General features: G+C 39.5%; 1 protein-coding gene across 8 annotated transcripts in view; it reads left to right on the top strand.

Moving 5' to 3' along the window:
- ASCC1 (activating signal cointegrator 1 complex subunit 1) overlaps positions 1 to 17,825 on the top strand; it is a 108,504-nt gene that overhangs the window by 5,344 nt on the left and 85,335 nt on the right. For all 8 annotated transcript variants that reach the window (XM_064594790.1, XM_064594792.1, XM_064594789.1 and 5 more), the window contains exons 4-5: positions 2,649 to 2,746; positions 9,327 to 9,505. In XM_064594790.1, the coding sequence (XP_064450860.1) occupies positions 2,649 to 2,746; positions 9,327 to 9,505 (277 nt within the window). The remainder of the gene's footprint in view (positions 1 to 2,648; positions 2,747 to 9,326; positions 9,506 to 17,825) is intronic.

The following is a 17,825-nucleotide window of genomic DNA, read 5'->3' as shown; positions in this document are numbered from 1 at the left end:
AGTATTCATTGTATTCTAGATGACTTGCATGTTAGATTAGGTATTGGTTCTGTCCAATTGTAATTAATAGACAGTATTTACTAGGAAGATTTCTTTCTTTTTTTTTTTTTTAAAGATTTTATTTATTTATTTGACAGAGAGAGACAGCGAGAGAGGGAACACAAGCAGGGGGAGTGGGAGAGGGAGAAGCAGGCTTCCTGCAGAGCAGGGAGCTGGATGTGGGGCTCGATCCCAGGACCCTGGGATCATGACCTGAGCCGAAGGCAGACACTTAACGACTGAACCCCCCCGGTGCCCCAGGAAGATTTCTTTCTTATTAATCATTTCCATAGGTTCATTTGGATCAAGGAAGAAATTACTTGACCAAACTAATTTATGATAAAATCCTAATGGTTGTAACACCTGTCCATGGACTAGATGTAATATATTAGTTCTCAACATCAGGTGCACATTAGAATCACCTGGGGAGCTTTTAAAACTCCCTATACTTGGGTGCACCCCAGACCAATTAAATCAGAATCTCTGGGAGCTGAACTGAGGCATCATTAGTTTTTGAAGCCCCCAGGTGATTCAAGTGGGTAGCCAAGATTGAGAACTACTCGATCTGGTAGGAATTTCTACTTATATGTTTAATAAAGGAGTCACCTTTTCACGGTGTGTCTCTTATTATTGTAGTGAATGTTTTAGACTCCCCATGTAAACCTCTTTTGAATCCGGCCATGCTCTAAATTGGAAGGATGCCATTATGGGCTTAATGAGGATGGTATGGACCGTACTGAGCTACGTGCCAGTCACAGGAAAGCCCTTTTATATATGATCACGTTTAATCCTCACAAGTTTATTATACTTAGGTATTATTCACTCCATTTTTGAAAGTGAAGAAATAGGTTTAGAGTGGTTAGATGACTTGCCCAAGACTTGAGTCTAAAACTTCTTTAACTTCAACCACTTCCTTTTTAAAATGCTTAGACTGGGGGCGCCTGGGTGGGTCAGTTGGTTGAGCGACTGCCTTCGGCTCAGGTCATGATCCTGGAGTCCCGGGATCGAGTCCCGCATCGGGCTCTCTGCTCAGCAGGGAGTCTGCTTCTCCCTCTGACCCTCCCCCCTCTCATGTGCTCTCTCTCTCTCTCTCATTCTCTCTCTCAAATAAATAAAATCTTAAAAAAAAAAAATGCCTAGACTGTTAATAACACATTGAGCCAGCTACTTTTGTTTGTGTGTGTTTTTAAACATCTTATTTTTAAGTAATCTCTACACTCCAATGTGGGGCTTGAGTTCACAACCCCCAGATCAAGAGTTGCATGCTCTATGGACTGAGCCAGCGGGGCACTCTAAGCCAGCTGCTTTTTGTAAGAGGCTTCTCTATTAGCCACATGCTAACCAACAGTAGCCTGGGTGAAAGTAGCCCTTATTGATAAGGCCTGGAAAGACAAAAGCCTGACAAAGTGGGTGCCAACACAGAGTGCAACACAGAGAAAAACTACAGGGAAATTGTGGCATTTCAGTCCTCTTCTAAACATCTTGTTTTCTGTTTTCTGGGTTTTTTTTGTTTTAACCTGGCTTACTACAGTAGATCTTAATGGAAATAATTGGGCTGGTTATTCTAGGTAGAAACAAATGCACAGTTTTAGACCTAGTCACCCATATTCTTGGGCACTGTAATTGAAATCATAGAAGCCAAAATACTGTTGGTGATGGGGAGTTTTTTTCTCTTTATAATCCTGTCTTTGAGTCTTTAGTGCTTTCTACACTCTGAAACTTTTCCCTTGGGATCCAGTAGTCTCATTTACTTTAACACATGTTATTACTGTGGGTTCCAGAAGATAACCTTGGATTGTCAGAATTATTTATTCCAGGAGGCCCAGACAATTAATGTAAAGGAGTCACTAGATGGTTGAAGCAGAGTAGATGAAACGGAGTAGGGAGTGATAGGGATTGTGATAAGCTCATGTTCCATTTTTAGGGACGAGAGTAAGCTCCAGCCCATTATTGCCATGGGTTGTCAGATCTTCTAATTTTTCCAAAGAACCTGGAAATCTATATTTTTAGGTGAAATTTCCCAATTTTTAGGTGAAATCTCCTGAATAAAACATGTATTGCTGAATTCAGCTTGAGGGTTACCTGTTTTCTCTTTTTGCTTTTGAAGCTATTCTGGATAATCTCTCCTAAATGATGGATTCGTCTCTTTGCTAAGCTTTTTACCCTTATTTTACTAATCAAGGATAATTCTTTTACGATGAACTCCTAATATAGTTAATTTGCTCTCTAAAGGACATTTTCCCCAAACTGTAGACCCACTGGTTGCTAGAAGTGCCTTTTGAGACAATGCCAGCTTTCTTTTCAATGAACTGCAGACCCATGTTTTGAATCTAATATTGAAGAGCAAACAGGTGTTGGGCATGGCATGGTTTCTGTTTCTGTTTATTCATTAAATTGACTGTAGGGTGTCATTTTGCCCATGAGTGCAATGCAGCACATTCTATAAAGCTATACAACTTGTAATTTCTCTACAAATATTAAGCCTTACTGAAGCACTTTTCTGTAAGGGAGTATCTGTGGCCACATATGATTTAAACATGATGGAATTCTTTATTCTGGTACATTTGACTTAATGTCCTTCCATTAATTAATTTTTCTTTATATTATAGGCATATAGTTGGCAAAAGAGGGGACACTAGGAAGAAACTAGAAGTGGAAACCAAAACATCTATTAGCATTCCTAAGCCTGGACAAGAAGGAGAAATTGGTGAGACTTGGTATATATAAGTTATATTTGCAATCACTTTTGCATGAGTATGGACTAGTGTGACCCAATGGAGGTATTTAGTGATTGTATTCTTTTTTTTTTTTTTTTTTTTTAGTGTCCCTGGGTAGGATTGAATAGTGACTGTATTCTTTGTGGGGTTCTGCAGCAGTTGGCCTTTTTATGATATATCAGTATCAGTCTCCCAAATGAAGAAAGATGTAGTTATACAACCTTATTTTGACTGAGTATCTGGGCCTTCACTTTTTTACTTCACTGTGTACTGATGTTATAAAGCTACCAGATTTGTTGTGTATTAGGAGAATAATTTCATGCTTTACCAACTTGAAATGGAGTTTGTGAATTGTTTCAAGTTAGAATTAGAGAAAACCAGTGAGGTCAGCAGATTTGCAATAAAGTTCAGCCCTTTCCAGAAGGGTTCTCTTGTTTTTACCTTGCTTTGTAGGCTGGGAAGGATATTATAAAAGTAACAATTAAAATAACCTGAATCAAGTAACTGCTCAAGCAAGGAAAAATAGTTCAGTATAAATCAAATCAGAAAGGATCTGTACCAAGCATCATTGTGAACCCAGGGCACAGGCTTGTGTTGTAAGATGGCTTTGAGTGAAGGGCACTGTAGGGACAAAATTTAACAAAAAAAAAAGGAAACTCATTCTAAAACAATAGGACTCTTTCAAAGTCAAGTAAGTGCAGCAGCCTCCAATAATACATTTTTTATAAACACCCATAGGTTTTATTAAGTTTTAGGGGAAAAAAATTACTAGTGTTCTTCTCATTTTGTGCTCTGTAAGAACAGTCATCACAACAGATACGATGCAGGTGAGTGTAGAGCAGTACTGCCCAAAAGGACTTTCTGTGATGATGGGAATGTTCTCTACCTCCACTGTCCAGTGCGGGAGTCACTAGCACGTGTGATCGTGAGTACTGGAAATGTGGCTAGTGTGACTGGGGAACTGAACTTTTAATCCCATTTCTTTCTAATTCATTTAACTTTTCATTTAACTGGTTGCATGTGGACTCCTGTGTTGGGCAGCAAATGCTAGAGTTTTCCCCAGCCCTTTGGTAGCATCAGCAGACACTAATATGAGAACTTTAATGACATTTTTGAAGGAATTTCAATAAAATATTCAGCTCTTTAGAATTACAGATAGAAAAACCCAGGTCTTTCCTTAAGTTTTAAAGTTCAAGCTACGGGGCACTTGGGTGGCTTAGTCAGTTAAGCGTCTGCCTTTGGCTCAGGTCATGATCTCAGGGTCCTGGGATTGAGCCACACGTCGGGCTTCCGGCTCAGTGGAGAGTCTGCTTCTCCCTCTCCCTCTGCTTCTGCTCTCTGTCTTTGTCTCTCTCTCAAATGAATAAATAAAATCTTTAAAAAAAAAAAAAAGTTCAAGCTACAAATATTGAAGTAATTTTATAATTGCAGTAAAGTTTATTTCATTACCTAGTTTTTTCCTGATTATAAATTAATACATGCTTTCAAAAAAAACAAAAGCTTACAGAAATTATATGTGAAGTATAAATTATATGTGAAGTATAAAGGGAAGTCTTGTAATATGAACTGCAGACATGATCACTATTAACAGTTGAATATATTCCTCATTTTTTCTATTCATATAGTAACTATAATAATTTTTATTTTATTTATTTTAAATTTTTTTTTAAGATTTTATTTATTTGATCGAGAGGGAACACAAGCAGGGGCGAGTGGGAGAGGGAGAAGCAGGCTTCCCGCTGAGCAGGGAGCCCGATGCGGGCTCGATCCCAGGACCCTGGGATCACGACCCGAGCCGAAGGCAGACGCCCAATGACTGAGTCACCCAGGCGCCCCTATAATAATTTTTATTGCAGTAAAATTATAACATGCTATAAATGTGGAGATCTTAGCCATTTTAAGATGCCGGAGTCATTCCAAAACATATCCAGAAGAGGGTAGGTGGGTTGTAAAGATTCCATTTTGACTTAGAAAATACAAATATTTCAGTGTGAAACCCAGTGTGTCAGTCATATCGTTAAAAGTAAGAATTCAGTGGAACTAATTTAATTGAAAAACAAGAGGATAAATGGGCCTATTGGTCTTGTAGGGAAGTAAAGTACAGCAAAATCAAATTTATTGGTTAGAGTGAATTGAGTTGTAATGTGAGACTAAGACAGGTTGTGGTATTTGCTGTCATTTATTCATTTTCTTTTGCTTCTCCCAAGTTAGAGCTACTAAAGAAGGAAATGATGTAGTAGGCTTTAATTTGTCCTCTCAACAAGGATCTGGTCATCTAGTCTGTTTTGAAGTCTCAGGTAATGGGATATTGGAAGGTGCTTTCAAAATGATATTGTTATTATAGTTAGAGAATTGGTTTTTAAAAGTTTAATGTCAATGCCTTTAATTCTCTTTTTCCTATCTGTCCCTTGTTACAGTCCCTAGACCACTTGCCATGCAAATTCTGGTCTTCTCAGATATTAGTGTTTGTAGAATATTTCTAACCCTATTGTATTTGCTCTTTAGTCATTAATTGATTAACTTTGAATCTTTTCTGGAAATGAGGCTGAGGACCTTTCAGTGAGGGCCCTTTTCGGTTCACTGTGTTACAGAGATGAAACCACCTTCTTAATGAAAAAGAATAGATTAAGCATTTTGTACCAGACTTTTACAGAAATAAAACATAAAACATGAGTTTTTTTTTAAAGATTTTATTTATTTATTTAATTGACAGAGAGAGAGAGATAATGAGAGAGGGAACACAAGCAGGGGGAGTGGGAGAGGGAGAAGCAGGCTTCCTGCCGAGCAGGGAGCCCGATGTGGGACTTGATCCCAGGACCCTGGGATCATGACCTGAGCCTAAGGCAGTCGCTTAACCGACTGGGCCACCCAGGTGCACCTGTATTTTTTTTTTTTTTTTAAACAGTAGGATGGGGAGACAAACAAGGCAAGTTAAACTTGAGGGTTTTTTTTAAGATTTTATTTATTTGACAGAGAGAGACACAGCAAGAGAGGGAACACAAGCAGGGGGAGTAGGAGAGGGAGAAGCAGGCTTCCCGCTGAGTAGGGAGCCCAATGTGGGGCTCGATCCCAGGACCCTGGGATCATGACCTGAGCCGAAGGCAGACGCTTAACGACTGAGCCACCCAGGCGCCCCAAACATGAGTTTTAAGCTTCCTTCCTTTCTGCTCCTTTTCCATTTAGTTTTTCACCAAATTTTTGGTCTTTGGCAGAGATAATTTTTACTTTCCTTTAATTTTGTCCCAGTTTGCCTTCAAACCCTCCTTTATCAGCATTTCTCTAGCACAGTATTTGAGTACCTGTTATGGATACTTCCCTTCACTGAGCATTGAGTCTTTTGGATTCTCTGAGTATTCTGTCTGATAATATAAATGATGCCATTAGAGAACACCGTATGTCTACTTACATTTTTCAGCTATCACTTTTATCAATTTTTGACTTAGGCAAATTGTTCTCAGGCTTTCTGTTAATCCATTCATTCAGAATCTACTTCTTTTCCTAGAAATGTCTGTCTTGTTTCCTTGTAGTAAAATGGGTGTGATACTTTCATTCTTATTGAGGAATAGAAAGGTTGTTCTTACAGAAAATTTCATGTGCTTTAATGGAGAGTATTAGGATAAATAAATAGAATTATTTAATCTCTGTAGTTGCGTGGAAGGACAAACTTTGTGGTCTTTAAAGCACAGAGCTGATTTTGCTACTATTACAGTTAATACTTCAATATTTTGTATCATATTCATAAGTCTGTCTTTCACAGTTTTAATAAATGGTCTGTTGAAATGCCAGTTTTGTTCGTTGTTCATATCTTTTGCACCTTTCCTTAGTTGCTGTTTTGAACCAAGCCCTGTCAGTTCTATGACCTAGAGGTTTAATCTCTGCTTACGTTGAGATTGCGTAATCCCTAAATGATTTTGTTTCTTTGCAGACAGTGGGCTATGCTTTGTGCCGTCCCCCCTTTCATTTATACATAAAGGCATAGCCCAGATCAGAGAAGGCCAAATTAATGCCAAAACATGGACATTTGGTATCCACCCATATAATGTATAGATAAGCATTTTACTTTAATTTTCTGTTTTCATACATATATTATAGGATTATATATATTGTAGTAGACTCGCCTTTAGTTTTTCACTGTAGTCAATCTCTAGTGCTGCCACAGTCGTCTTCTTTTTTTTTGAAGAGTTTATTTATTTGACAGACAGAGATAGAGAGAGCAGGAACATAAGCAGGGGGAGTGGGAAGGGTAGAAGCAGGGCTCCCACCGAGCAGGGAGCCTGATGCGGGGCTCGATCCCAGGACCCTGGGATCATGACCTGAGCTGAAGGCAGACGCTTAACGACTGAAACACCCAGGCGTCCTGCCATAGTCTTCTTTTAAATTGAGGTAAAATTGACATGACAGAGGGGCGCCTGGGTGGCTCAGTCGTTAAGCGTCTGCCTTCGGCTCAGGTCATGATCCCAGGGTCCTGGGATCGAGCCCCGCATCAGGCTCCCCGCTCCGCGGGAAGCCTGCTTCTCCTTCTCCCACTCCCCCGGCTTGTGTTCCTGCTCTCGCTGTGTCTCTCTCCGTCAAATAAATAAATAAAATTAAAAAAAAAAAAAAAAAATTGACATGACAGAAAGTTCCATTTATTGCTCTTAACTTTTTATTGTTGCTTGAATTTCTATGTGATGTAGTGTTCATACTTTTTTTGTGTGTAGTTAATATATACACAACATAAAGTTTACCAGTTTGACAATTTTTTCTTTATGTGAACTCTACACCTAATGTGAGGCTCAAACTCATGACCTCCAGATCAAGAGTGACATGCTCTACTGACTGAGCCAGCCTTGGACCTCCCATTTGGACCATTTTAAAGTGTTGAATTGAGTGGCATTTAGTACATTTACAGTGTTGTGTAATCATCACCACTATCTAGTTTCAGAACATTTTTATCCTCCCAAAAGGGAGGATACCTCATACCTATTAAGCAGTCACTTCCCAGTCCCATTCCTCCGTACCTCCAGTCCTTGCCTATCACTAATCTGCTTTCTGTCCCTCTGCATTTGCCTGTTCTGGCTACTTTCTTAGATGGAAGCATATAGTGGCATTTTCTATCTGGTGTCGTCCACTGAGTGTGATGTTTTCAAGATTCAGTGATATTTTTGCATGTATCTGTACTTCATTCTCTTTTTGGGGGGGGCTGAATACTATTCCATTGTATGGAGATGGGACGTTTTGTTTATCCATTTATCTGTTGGACACCTGCGTTGTTTCCACCTTTTGGTATTGCGACTAGAGCTGCTCTGAACCTTCGTGTACGAGTTTTTTTTTGGACACTTGGGTTTTGTTTTTTAAAAAAATTTTTCAGGATTTTTTCTTGTATTTCATATTATTATTATTATTTTTTTTTTTAAAGATTGTATTTGTTTACTTGACAGAGAGACAGACACAGCGAGAGAGGAACACAAGCAGGGGGAGTGGGAGAGGGAGAAGCAGGCTCCCCGCCGAGCAGGGAGCCTGATGCGGGGTTCAATCCCAGGTCCCTGGGATCATGACCTGAGCCGAAGGCAGACGCTTAATGACTGAGCCACCCAGGCGCCCTATTTCATATTATTTTTTAAAACCTATTCTTTTTTTTCTTTGAAGTAAACTCTACCCCTAATGTGGGGCTCAAACTCATGACCCCCAAATCAAGAGTGTGATCTTACTGACTGAGCCACCAGGCACCCCTTGAATACCTGCTTTTACTTGTTTTTTTTTTTTTTTTTTTGACAGAGATAGCGAGAGCAGGAACACAAGCAGGGGGAGTGGGAGAGGGAGAAGCAGGCTTCCTGCTGAGCAGGGAGCCCAATGTGGGACTTGATCCCAGGACCTTGGGATCAGGACCGGAGCCGAAGGCAGACGCTTAAAGACTGAGCCACCCAGGCGCCCTGTTTTTACTTATTTTGGATTTCTATCTAGGAGTGGAATTGCTGGTCAGATGGTAGTTCTCGTTGTAACTTTTTACATATAGTAGTTCTCCTTGTAACTTTTTAAGGAACAGCCATACTTTTCCATAGCTGCTGCACCATTTTACATTCCCACCTGCAAGGTATGAGAGTTTGCTATGAAGCTATATAGCTTTTTTTAACTCATTTTTCTACTTCATGAGGTGGTCTTTTTTTTTTTTTTTAAAGATTGATTTGTTTATTTATTTGACAGAAAGAGGGAGAGAGAGCGCGCATGCACAAACAGGGGGAGCAGCAGAGGGAGAGGAAGAGAGAATCTTAAGCAGGCTCCATGCCCAGCACGAGCCCGACAAGCAGGGCTCGATCTTACAATCCTGAGATCTGAGCGTAAATCTAGGGTTGGACGATTACTGACTAAGCCACCCAGGCACCCCAAGGATATTCTGTTTTTAAACCTCATTCTGCTTAGATTGAATTCATTAGTAATTTTCTTACCCTTGGTACTGTCCCTTGTTCAGACATTATGTACTCATTCAGGACTGTTCGAGCTCTGCAGCGATGATAGTATTAAGGCCACTTACCTTACAACACTGGATGGTTGTGTTAAACATCCCTCCCCTCCTTTTTTTTTTGCTTGCAGTAATCACTGGCCAGCATCGAAGTGGTGTAATTTCAGCTCGAACTCGGATTGATGTTCTTTTGCTCACTTTTAGAAGAAAGCAACCCTTCACTCACTTCCTTGCCTTTTTCCTCAATGAAGCTGAGGTTCAGGAGCGATTCCTGAAGTTCCAGGAGGAAGTACTGGAGAAGTGCTCCATGGTAAGCAGCAAACAAAACAAAACAAAACAAAAAGTTAAAAAGTAAAGAAAAAGTACAAAAATGGTGGTTCATAATTCAAACAGTAGAAAGATATACATTTCTTCTCCCACCAAAAAAGGTAACCATTTCTGATGCTTTCTTATGATTCTAAACTGAAAAAAGAAGTATAGACATATTGGCACATAAGCCTCTATATATTACTGAAATATTCTTTAAAAATTTTAAGACATAAAAGTATTATCCTAATATACATACTGTTCTGCACCTTGTGGGTGGCAATGTTAATAAGAATCCATTATCTGTAGATCTTCTGCCCTGGATGGTAATGGCTTATTTGGGATTAGTAACTAGAAGAAATTCTCATTCTTATGTAACAGTGAAATGCTTGTGACCAGGATAACAGCAGATAATCTAGATTAGAAAACAAGTTTTTTTTGTTTGTTTGTTTTTTAAAGATTTATTTATTTGAGAGTGAGAAAGAGAGCATGAGCATGGGGAGGGGCAGAGGGAGAGGGAGAAGCAGACTCTGTTGAGCAGGGAGCCCGATGTGGGGCTCGATCCCAGGAGCCTGAGATCATATCCTAAGCTGAAGTCAGATGCCTAACCAACTGAGCCACCCAGGAACCCCTTAGAAAACAAGTTTGAAAACTTCTTTTGGATATAATTTTGGGCGATTTAAAGAAACATTGATTTAAAAAAATTAATGAACAGAATATATGGTTTTTTGTTTTTTTCTTCTTTTAATATGTGTTTTATAGAAAGTTTAGAAAATAAAGAAAAGATGAATAAGAAGTCACCCATAATCTCACCACTGAGAATATTGTGGCACATGCACAGATGTTTAAAAAAATAGAATTTGGCTTATATATGCTTTTATATCCTGCTTTCTTTGAAATTTTGCATTATTCCATGATCATTGTTTTGTCATTGAACAGAAATCTTTCCTTTTGCTTTGGAGACAGGAAGGAAGTTATAGCAGTCATGACTAAAATAACATAATCTTATTTCAATTAACAGTTCAGATAACTTGATTTTTAATGACTGCTTAGTATTCTATTATATGGATATATAAGGATGTGGTTTGAAGTGGTAGGGTTTGGAGCCAATAGCCAAGAAAGTACTCTTTCTTTAAATTTTTTTTTAGATTTTATTTATTGATTTGAGAGAGAGAGAGAGAGAGAATGAGAGACAGAGAGCATGAGAGGGAGGAGGGTCAGAGGGAGAAGCAGACTCCCTGCTGAGCAGGGAGCTCTATGCGGGACTTGATCCCGGGACTCCAGGATCATGATCTGAACCGAAGGCAGTCGCTTAACCAGCTGAGCCACCCAGGCGCCCCCCAAGAAAGTATTCTTGAGACATCTTGGGTGCAAAAGGGTGGTTTTATTACAGCATGGGGACAGGACCCATGGGCAGAAAGAGCTGTACCGGGGTCATGAGGAGTGGCTGATTATATACCTTCAAGTTGGGAGGGGGCTAGGGATAGCGTAAGTCTCTTAAGGAATTTTGGGAGCAAGGTTTCCAGGATCTCAAAGGCTAGCTGTTATTAGGAAAAGGCCATTTATTACTGTCTAGTAAAACCCTAGCCATGAGACTCTTCAGAAGTATGGGTTGTATGCTTGGGGGATGATTGCTAACATATATCTTGGGGGATAGAGATAAAGGAAGTTTCTAAAGGAATTTTATGTGTTAAAGTAGACTTACAGGATCCTGGGGGGTTGGGATAATGTTAAGCTAAGATTGCCTTTTGCCCTTAGCAAAGTATCAAATCAAGGTAGCTGAGTTCCTAAAGGAATGTCACTCTGCCTGTTTGAAGGATTTATCAATGGGCTGTAAGTAGTAAGGAAATTTAATTTTTCTTTTGTCTTTGTTTCCCACGTCATAGGATAATAATTTATTTTATCTTTTTAAATTATTTGTTTTTCATTATTATAAATAATGATGTTATGACTCTTCTTCTGCATACATTTTTCTGTACTAGTCTAATTAGTTTCTTAGTAAATTCCTGAAAATGGAAAAAGAGTATGTGTGTGTGAGTTGAGGGTTTTGACATATATTCCAAATTACCTTCAGGAAATGTAATAACACTTAACATGTCAAACTGTAGTTTTCTTTTGGTTCCTTTTCCCACCCTTGCCATTATTGGTGTTATTATTCTTTTAAGGTTTTGTGTTTTTGTAATCCAGTTGACAAAAAATATTAGCTCATTGCTTGATTGTTCATTTATTTGATTATTGGTGAGATAAGACTTTTTCATATATTTAATTCTTGTTTCTTCATGTCTTGGTGCATTTTTCTCTGAAAGTGTTCATTTTTTTATTTGTCAGAGCTTCATGTATATTAAGAGGATCAGTATTACTTCATAATTTACATTTAACTTTTTAGTTTCTTTGGAATGTATTTTGATATATAACAAGAGGTAAGGTTGTAACTTTTTTTAGCCCCTATTTAGTTAACCAGTTATCTGCAGAAGAATTAAAGAATCTTTTATTTTACCTTAAAAATTATCATGCACTAAAATGGACTTTTTGGGGATGTGTTTAGATTTTTCTTTTAATGTTTTATTTTTAAGTGATCTCTACACCCAGTGTGGGGCTCAAACTCATAACCTTGAGATCAAGAGTTGCATGCTATACCAACTGAGCCAGCCAGGTGCCACATGGGATGTGTATAGATTTTTGTAACCAACTACTACAGTCAGGATATAGAACAGCTTGACTACCCCACAAAACTCCCTCATGCTATCCCTTTACAGTAACCTCTTCCCTACCCCAAACCCTGGCAATCACTGATTTCTTTCAGTCACTACAGTTTGGTCTTTCTGAGGATGTCGTATAAATGGAATCATGTAGTATGTAATCTTTTGAAACTGGCTTCTTTCATTCAGCATCATGCCTTTGAGATTCAGCCAAGCTATTGTGTATATCAGTAGTGTTTTCCTTTTTGTTGCTGAGTAGTATCACTGTTTGGATGCACCTCAGTTTGCTTGGGCATCCACCCAGTGGAGGACATTTGGGTTCTTTCCAGTTTGGGGCAATTATGAATGAAATTGCTGTAAACATTTATGTATAGGTTTTTATGTGAACATAGTTTTCCCTTCTTTAAAGTAAATACCCAGGGGGTGCCTGGGTGGCTCAGCTAGTTAAGTGTCTGCCTTCGGCTCAGGTCATGACCAAGCCCTGCATCGGGCTCCCTGCTCGGTGGTGAGCCTGCTTCTCCCTCTCCCTCTGCCTGCAGCTCTTCATTTTTATGCATATGGATGTCCGTCCATGCTGTGTTTTCCCAATCATGTAATGAAGAGAGGAATAAAAGCATATGGAATGGAATAGAACAGTGGTTAATATCTTTGGTTCTTGAAACAGATGAACCTGGGTGTGATTGTGGGTTCCTCAATCTGTGTAGACTTGGGCAAGTGAACCTCTCTACATGTTTTTTTCTTTTTTTTTTTTTTAAGTATGGTGGAGCCTAACATGGGGCTTGAACTCACAACCCTGAGATCAAGACCTGAGCTGAGATCAAGAGTCAGACACTTAACCAGCTGAGCCACTCAGGTGCCCCTCAAGCTGGGTCTTATATGTTAGAATATAGTGAAATATAGATAGATATAGAAGTATTAGAATCCAAGTACTTGTGTGGAACCAGGAATGAGAATTGATAAAATTGATTATTTAAGAAGGAGACTACAGCATGGCATAAGGTATAGAGAAGTTGAATCATTATGTTATACACCTGAGACTAATGTAACATTGTGTCAACTCTACTCAAAACAACTTTTTTAAAAGGAGACTACAAAGGTGAGTAGGTTCAGACTGGAAAATATGGGTAGACAGCATAGAATTATATAACCCATTTTTAAGTGATTAACTTGGCATTTATGTGCTTGAACAAAGACACATAATAAGTCAAATACTATATATGTATATATATATAATTACTATATATATATAAAATTAGGAAGCCATCAGAATATTTTTTTTTCTCTTAGCATTACATAGCAAGATGATTTCGTTCTCAGTGGAGGGTAGGGTAGGAGAAGATCAGGAACAGTGAAGTTTCAATGTGGGCTGGTAAATTTGGGGCTGGGGTGCTGGTAAGTTTTGAAATTATTTTACCTTGTAAATACCAACTTATTGAAGCTCTGTGGTTATATATGTTTTGAAAGGTTACAAATATTTGGTATGTGACAAGCAGTTTGTATTGTTAGCCTTTTTTTCTGTGTGTGTGTGTGTATGTGTGTGTATACTTTCTCACTTTAGTTCCTAACTTGAGCTGACAGGGAACAAATATTGGAGAATGATTACTTTTTTTTTTTTTTAAGATTTTTTTATTTATTTGAGAGAGAGAATGAGAGAGAGAGAGCACATGAGAGGGGGGAGGGTCAGAGGGAGAAGCAGACTCCCTGCTGAGCAGAGAGCCCGATGCGGGACTCGATCCCGGGACTCCAGGATCATGACCTGAGCCGAAGGCAGTTGCTTAACCAACTGAGCCACCCAGGCGCCCCTGGAGAATGATTACTTTAACTCAACTGGAATGAGATTGGCCACTATGAATGTCATGCTGGCCTTAATCAGTCCAGAGTACTTCCTTCTTGTTTTCAGGGTGATTCCATAGTGACATTGCTTTCCCGCGTTCTGACAACAGCAGGGGAATAAGCACAGCATAAAAGAGTAAGTAAGTACTAAGAGACCATTAAAGCTTTTAGGCATTTTCCAGTAGTACTCTGCATTTATTACCCCTACTTAGGTGAGTTCCCGACTAGTACTTTTTTTTTTTTTTTTTTTTAAAGATTGTATTTTTAAATAATCTCTGCACCCAACATGGGGCTTGAATTTACAACCCCAGGTCAGGAGTTGCATGCTCTATGGCTGAGCCAGGCAGGCGCCACACCCCTCCCCCGCTTCTAGTAGCTTTGAAGAGCATATACCTTTTCATTGAGATAAGAGTTGTTTCATGGAAGACTGTGACATTCAGTCTTGTTTTGGTTCTCTGATGCTCATTTGATATCTCTGATCATTTCTTCATCTCTAAAATAAGAATGGGCTGAACATTCTCCTGTTTATAAGAAAAAGATGATTCCTGTTGCTATAGAGAGTTGGCTCATAAATTTTGAGTTCACATGTGTATTTGTTATATACATTTATTAAAATAAAGTTTGTCTGGACGTCTGGGTGACTCAGTTGGTTAAGCGACTGCCTTCAGCTCAGGTCATGACCCTGGAGTCCCAGGATCGAGTCCCACATCGGGCTCCTTCCTCGGTGGGGAGTCTGCTTCTCCCTCAGACCCTCCCCCATCTCATGTGCTCTCTCTCTCCCTCTCTCTCAAATAAATAAAAATCTTCAAAAAATAAAATCGGGGCGCCTGGGTGGCTCAGTCGTTAAGCGTCTGCCTTCGGCTCAGGTCATGATCCCAGGGTCCTGGAATCGAGCCCCACATCGGGCTCCCTGCTCGGCAGAGGGCCTGCTTCTCCCTCTCCCACTCCCCCTGCTTGTGTTCTCTCTCTCGCTGTGTCTCTCTCTGTCAAATGAATAAATAAAATCTTTAAAAAATAAATAAATAAATAAAAATAAAAAATAAAATAAAGTTTGTCATACACGGTGTTTTGTAACAATTTTTTGATTTAACAACATGTTTCAGGTAAATACATACAAATCTAATTACCGTTTTGAAGATTTTATTTATTTGAGAGGGAGCAAGCACAAGCAGGGGGAGGAGGAGGGTAGAGGGGCGGAGTGGGGGGAAAGAATTTCAAGCAGATTCTGCACTGAGCACAGATCGCAACTCAGGGTTCCTTCCCACAACCTTTAAATCGCAACCCCAGCTGAAACAAGAATTGGTTCCACAACTGACTGAGCCACCCAGGTGCCCTAATTACTATTTTATTTTATTTTATTTTATTTTTTTAAAGATTTTATTTATTTATTTGACAGAGAGAGACACAGTGAGAGAGGGAACACAAGCAGGGGAAGTGGGAGAGGGAGAAGCAGACTTCCCACTGAGCAGGAAGCCTGATGTGGGGCTCGATCCCAGGACCCTGGGACCATGACCTGAGCCGAAGGCAGCTGCTTAATGACTGAGCCACCCAGGCGCCTCATACCTTAACATTTTTTAAAAAGATTTATTATTTTTTTAAGAGAGAGAGGGAAAGAATGCATGAGTGGGAGGGGCAGAGGGAGAGGGTGAGAGAATCTCAAGCAGATTCTGCACTGAGGGCAAGCTGGACACACAGGTTGATCTCACAACCCTGGGATCACCACCTGAGCCAAATCCAAGAGTTGGATGCTCAACCAACTGCACCCTGCAGGTGCCCCAGTACCCTAGCTTATTTAATCAGTCCTCTATTAATGGGCCATTAAAGGAAATTACTTCTATTAATAATGCTGTAATGAACATTTTTTTGTGTGTGCATCTTTATGTCCTTGGCTGATCATTTCTTTGGGATACATTTTGGGGTAATTTCTTAGAAGTAGAATATGTGGGGCGCCTGGGTGGCTCAGTTGGTTGAGCGACTGCCTTTGGCTCAGGTCATGATCCTGGAGTCCCTGGATCGAGTCCCGCATCGGGCTCCCTGCTCGGCGAGGAGCCTGCTTCTCCCTCTAACCTTCCCCCCTCTCATGTACTTTCTCGCTCTCTCAAATAAATAAATAAATCTTTAAAAAAAAAAAAAAGTAGAATATGTGGGTTAAAGGAATGTAAACTTTAAATTTTTTATTCTATTTTAAAAATCAACTTTTTTCAGCTATAACTTAAATACAATATAATGCCCCAGTTTTGATGAGTTCTGATAAACATTATATAGTTGTAACAGCCATTAAAAACAAGATGCAGAACATTTCCATCACCCCAAAATGTTCCCCTGTACTTCTCTGCAGTCCCATAATAGTTTTGAGAGAGTCATTCTTGTTGGTGTGTGTGTGTTACAGTAGTTGATTTCTTTTTATTGCTGAGTAGTATTCCTCTGCATGTGTGTACCAAAATTGGTTCATCCATTCAACTGTTGATCATTTGGGTGGTTTCTAGTCTTTGGCTGTAATAAACAAAGCTATTATAATCATTTGTGTAGAAACCTTTTTGTTAAGTATTTGTTTTTATTCCTCTTGGGCAAATACTTAGGGGTATAATTGAGAGTGTGAGAAATTGTGCCTCTTCCACCACAAATAATGTGTGGGAGTTCAGGTTGCTCCCCACTCTTGCCAGCATTTGGTGGTATCTGTCTTTTGATTTCAGCCACTCTGGTGGGCATGCTTTGGACCTGTGGGTGTTTGGGTTTTTTTTAATCAAGTAAAGTTAACATACAGTGTTACATTAGTTTCAGGTGTACAGTATAGTAATTCAACAATTCTGTATGTTACTCAGTGCCATCACAATCAGTGTACTCTTAATCCCGTTCACCTGTTTTCACCTATCCTCCCACCACCTCCCCTCTGGTAACCATCTGTTTGTTCTCTATAGGTTAGAGTCTGTTTTTTGGTTTATCTCTTTTTTTTTTTTCTTTTGTTCCCTAAATTCCACATAAGAGTGAAACCATATGGTACTTGTATTTCTCTGACTGGCTATTTCACTTAGCATTATACTCTCTAGATCTACCCATGTTGTTGCAAATGGCGAGATTTCTTTTTTTTTTTTAGGGCTGAGTAATATTCCATTGTATATACATACCACATCTTTTTTTTTTTTTTAAGATTTTATTTAGTTATTTGACAGAGACAGTGAGAGAGGGAACACAAGCAGGTAGAGTGGGAGAGGGAGAAGCAGGCTTCCCGCTGAGCAGGGAGCCCGATGCAGGGCTCGATCCCAGGACCCCGGGATCATGACCCAAGCTGAAGGCAGATACTTAACGACTGAGCCACCCAGGCACCCCCATACCACATCTTCTTTATCCATTTATCTATTGATGGACACTGGGGCTGCTTCCGTATTTCGGCTTTTGTAAATAATACTGCAATAAACATAGGGGTGCATGTATCTTTTCAAATTAGTGTTTCTGTATTCTTTGGGTAAATTCCCAGTACTGGAATTACTAGATCATATGGTAGTTCTGTTTTATTTTTTGAGGAACCTTCATACTGTTTTCCACAGTGGCTGCACCAGTTTGCATTCCCACCAGCCATGCACAGGGTTCCTCTTTCTCCACATCCTTCCTAACACTTGTTGTTTTTTGTGTTTTTGAGTTTAGCCAGTCCAACAAGTGTGAGGTGATACCTCATTGTGGTTTTGATTTGCATTTCCTTGATGATGAGTGCTGTTGAGCATCTTTTCATGTATCTGTTGGCTAACTGTATGTCTTCTTTGGAGAAATGTCTGTTCATGTTTTCTGCTCATTTTT

Source organism: Mirounga angustirostris, unplaced genomic scaffold, assembly GCF_029215605.1.
Source record: "Mirounga angustirostris isolate CCGP_5_RB_7025 unplaced genomic scaffold, mMirAng1.0.hap1 SCAF_6, whole genome shotgun sequence".
Taxonomy (NCBI): domain Eukaryota; kingdom Metazoa; phylum Chordata; class Mammalia; order Carnivora; family Phocidae; genus Mirounga; species Mirounga angustirostris.
Note: the sequence above shows the minus strand (reverse complement) of the source record. Positions and strands in the feature narration are given on the sequence as shown.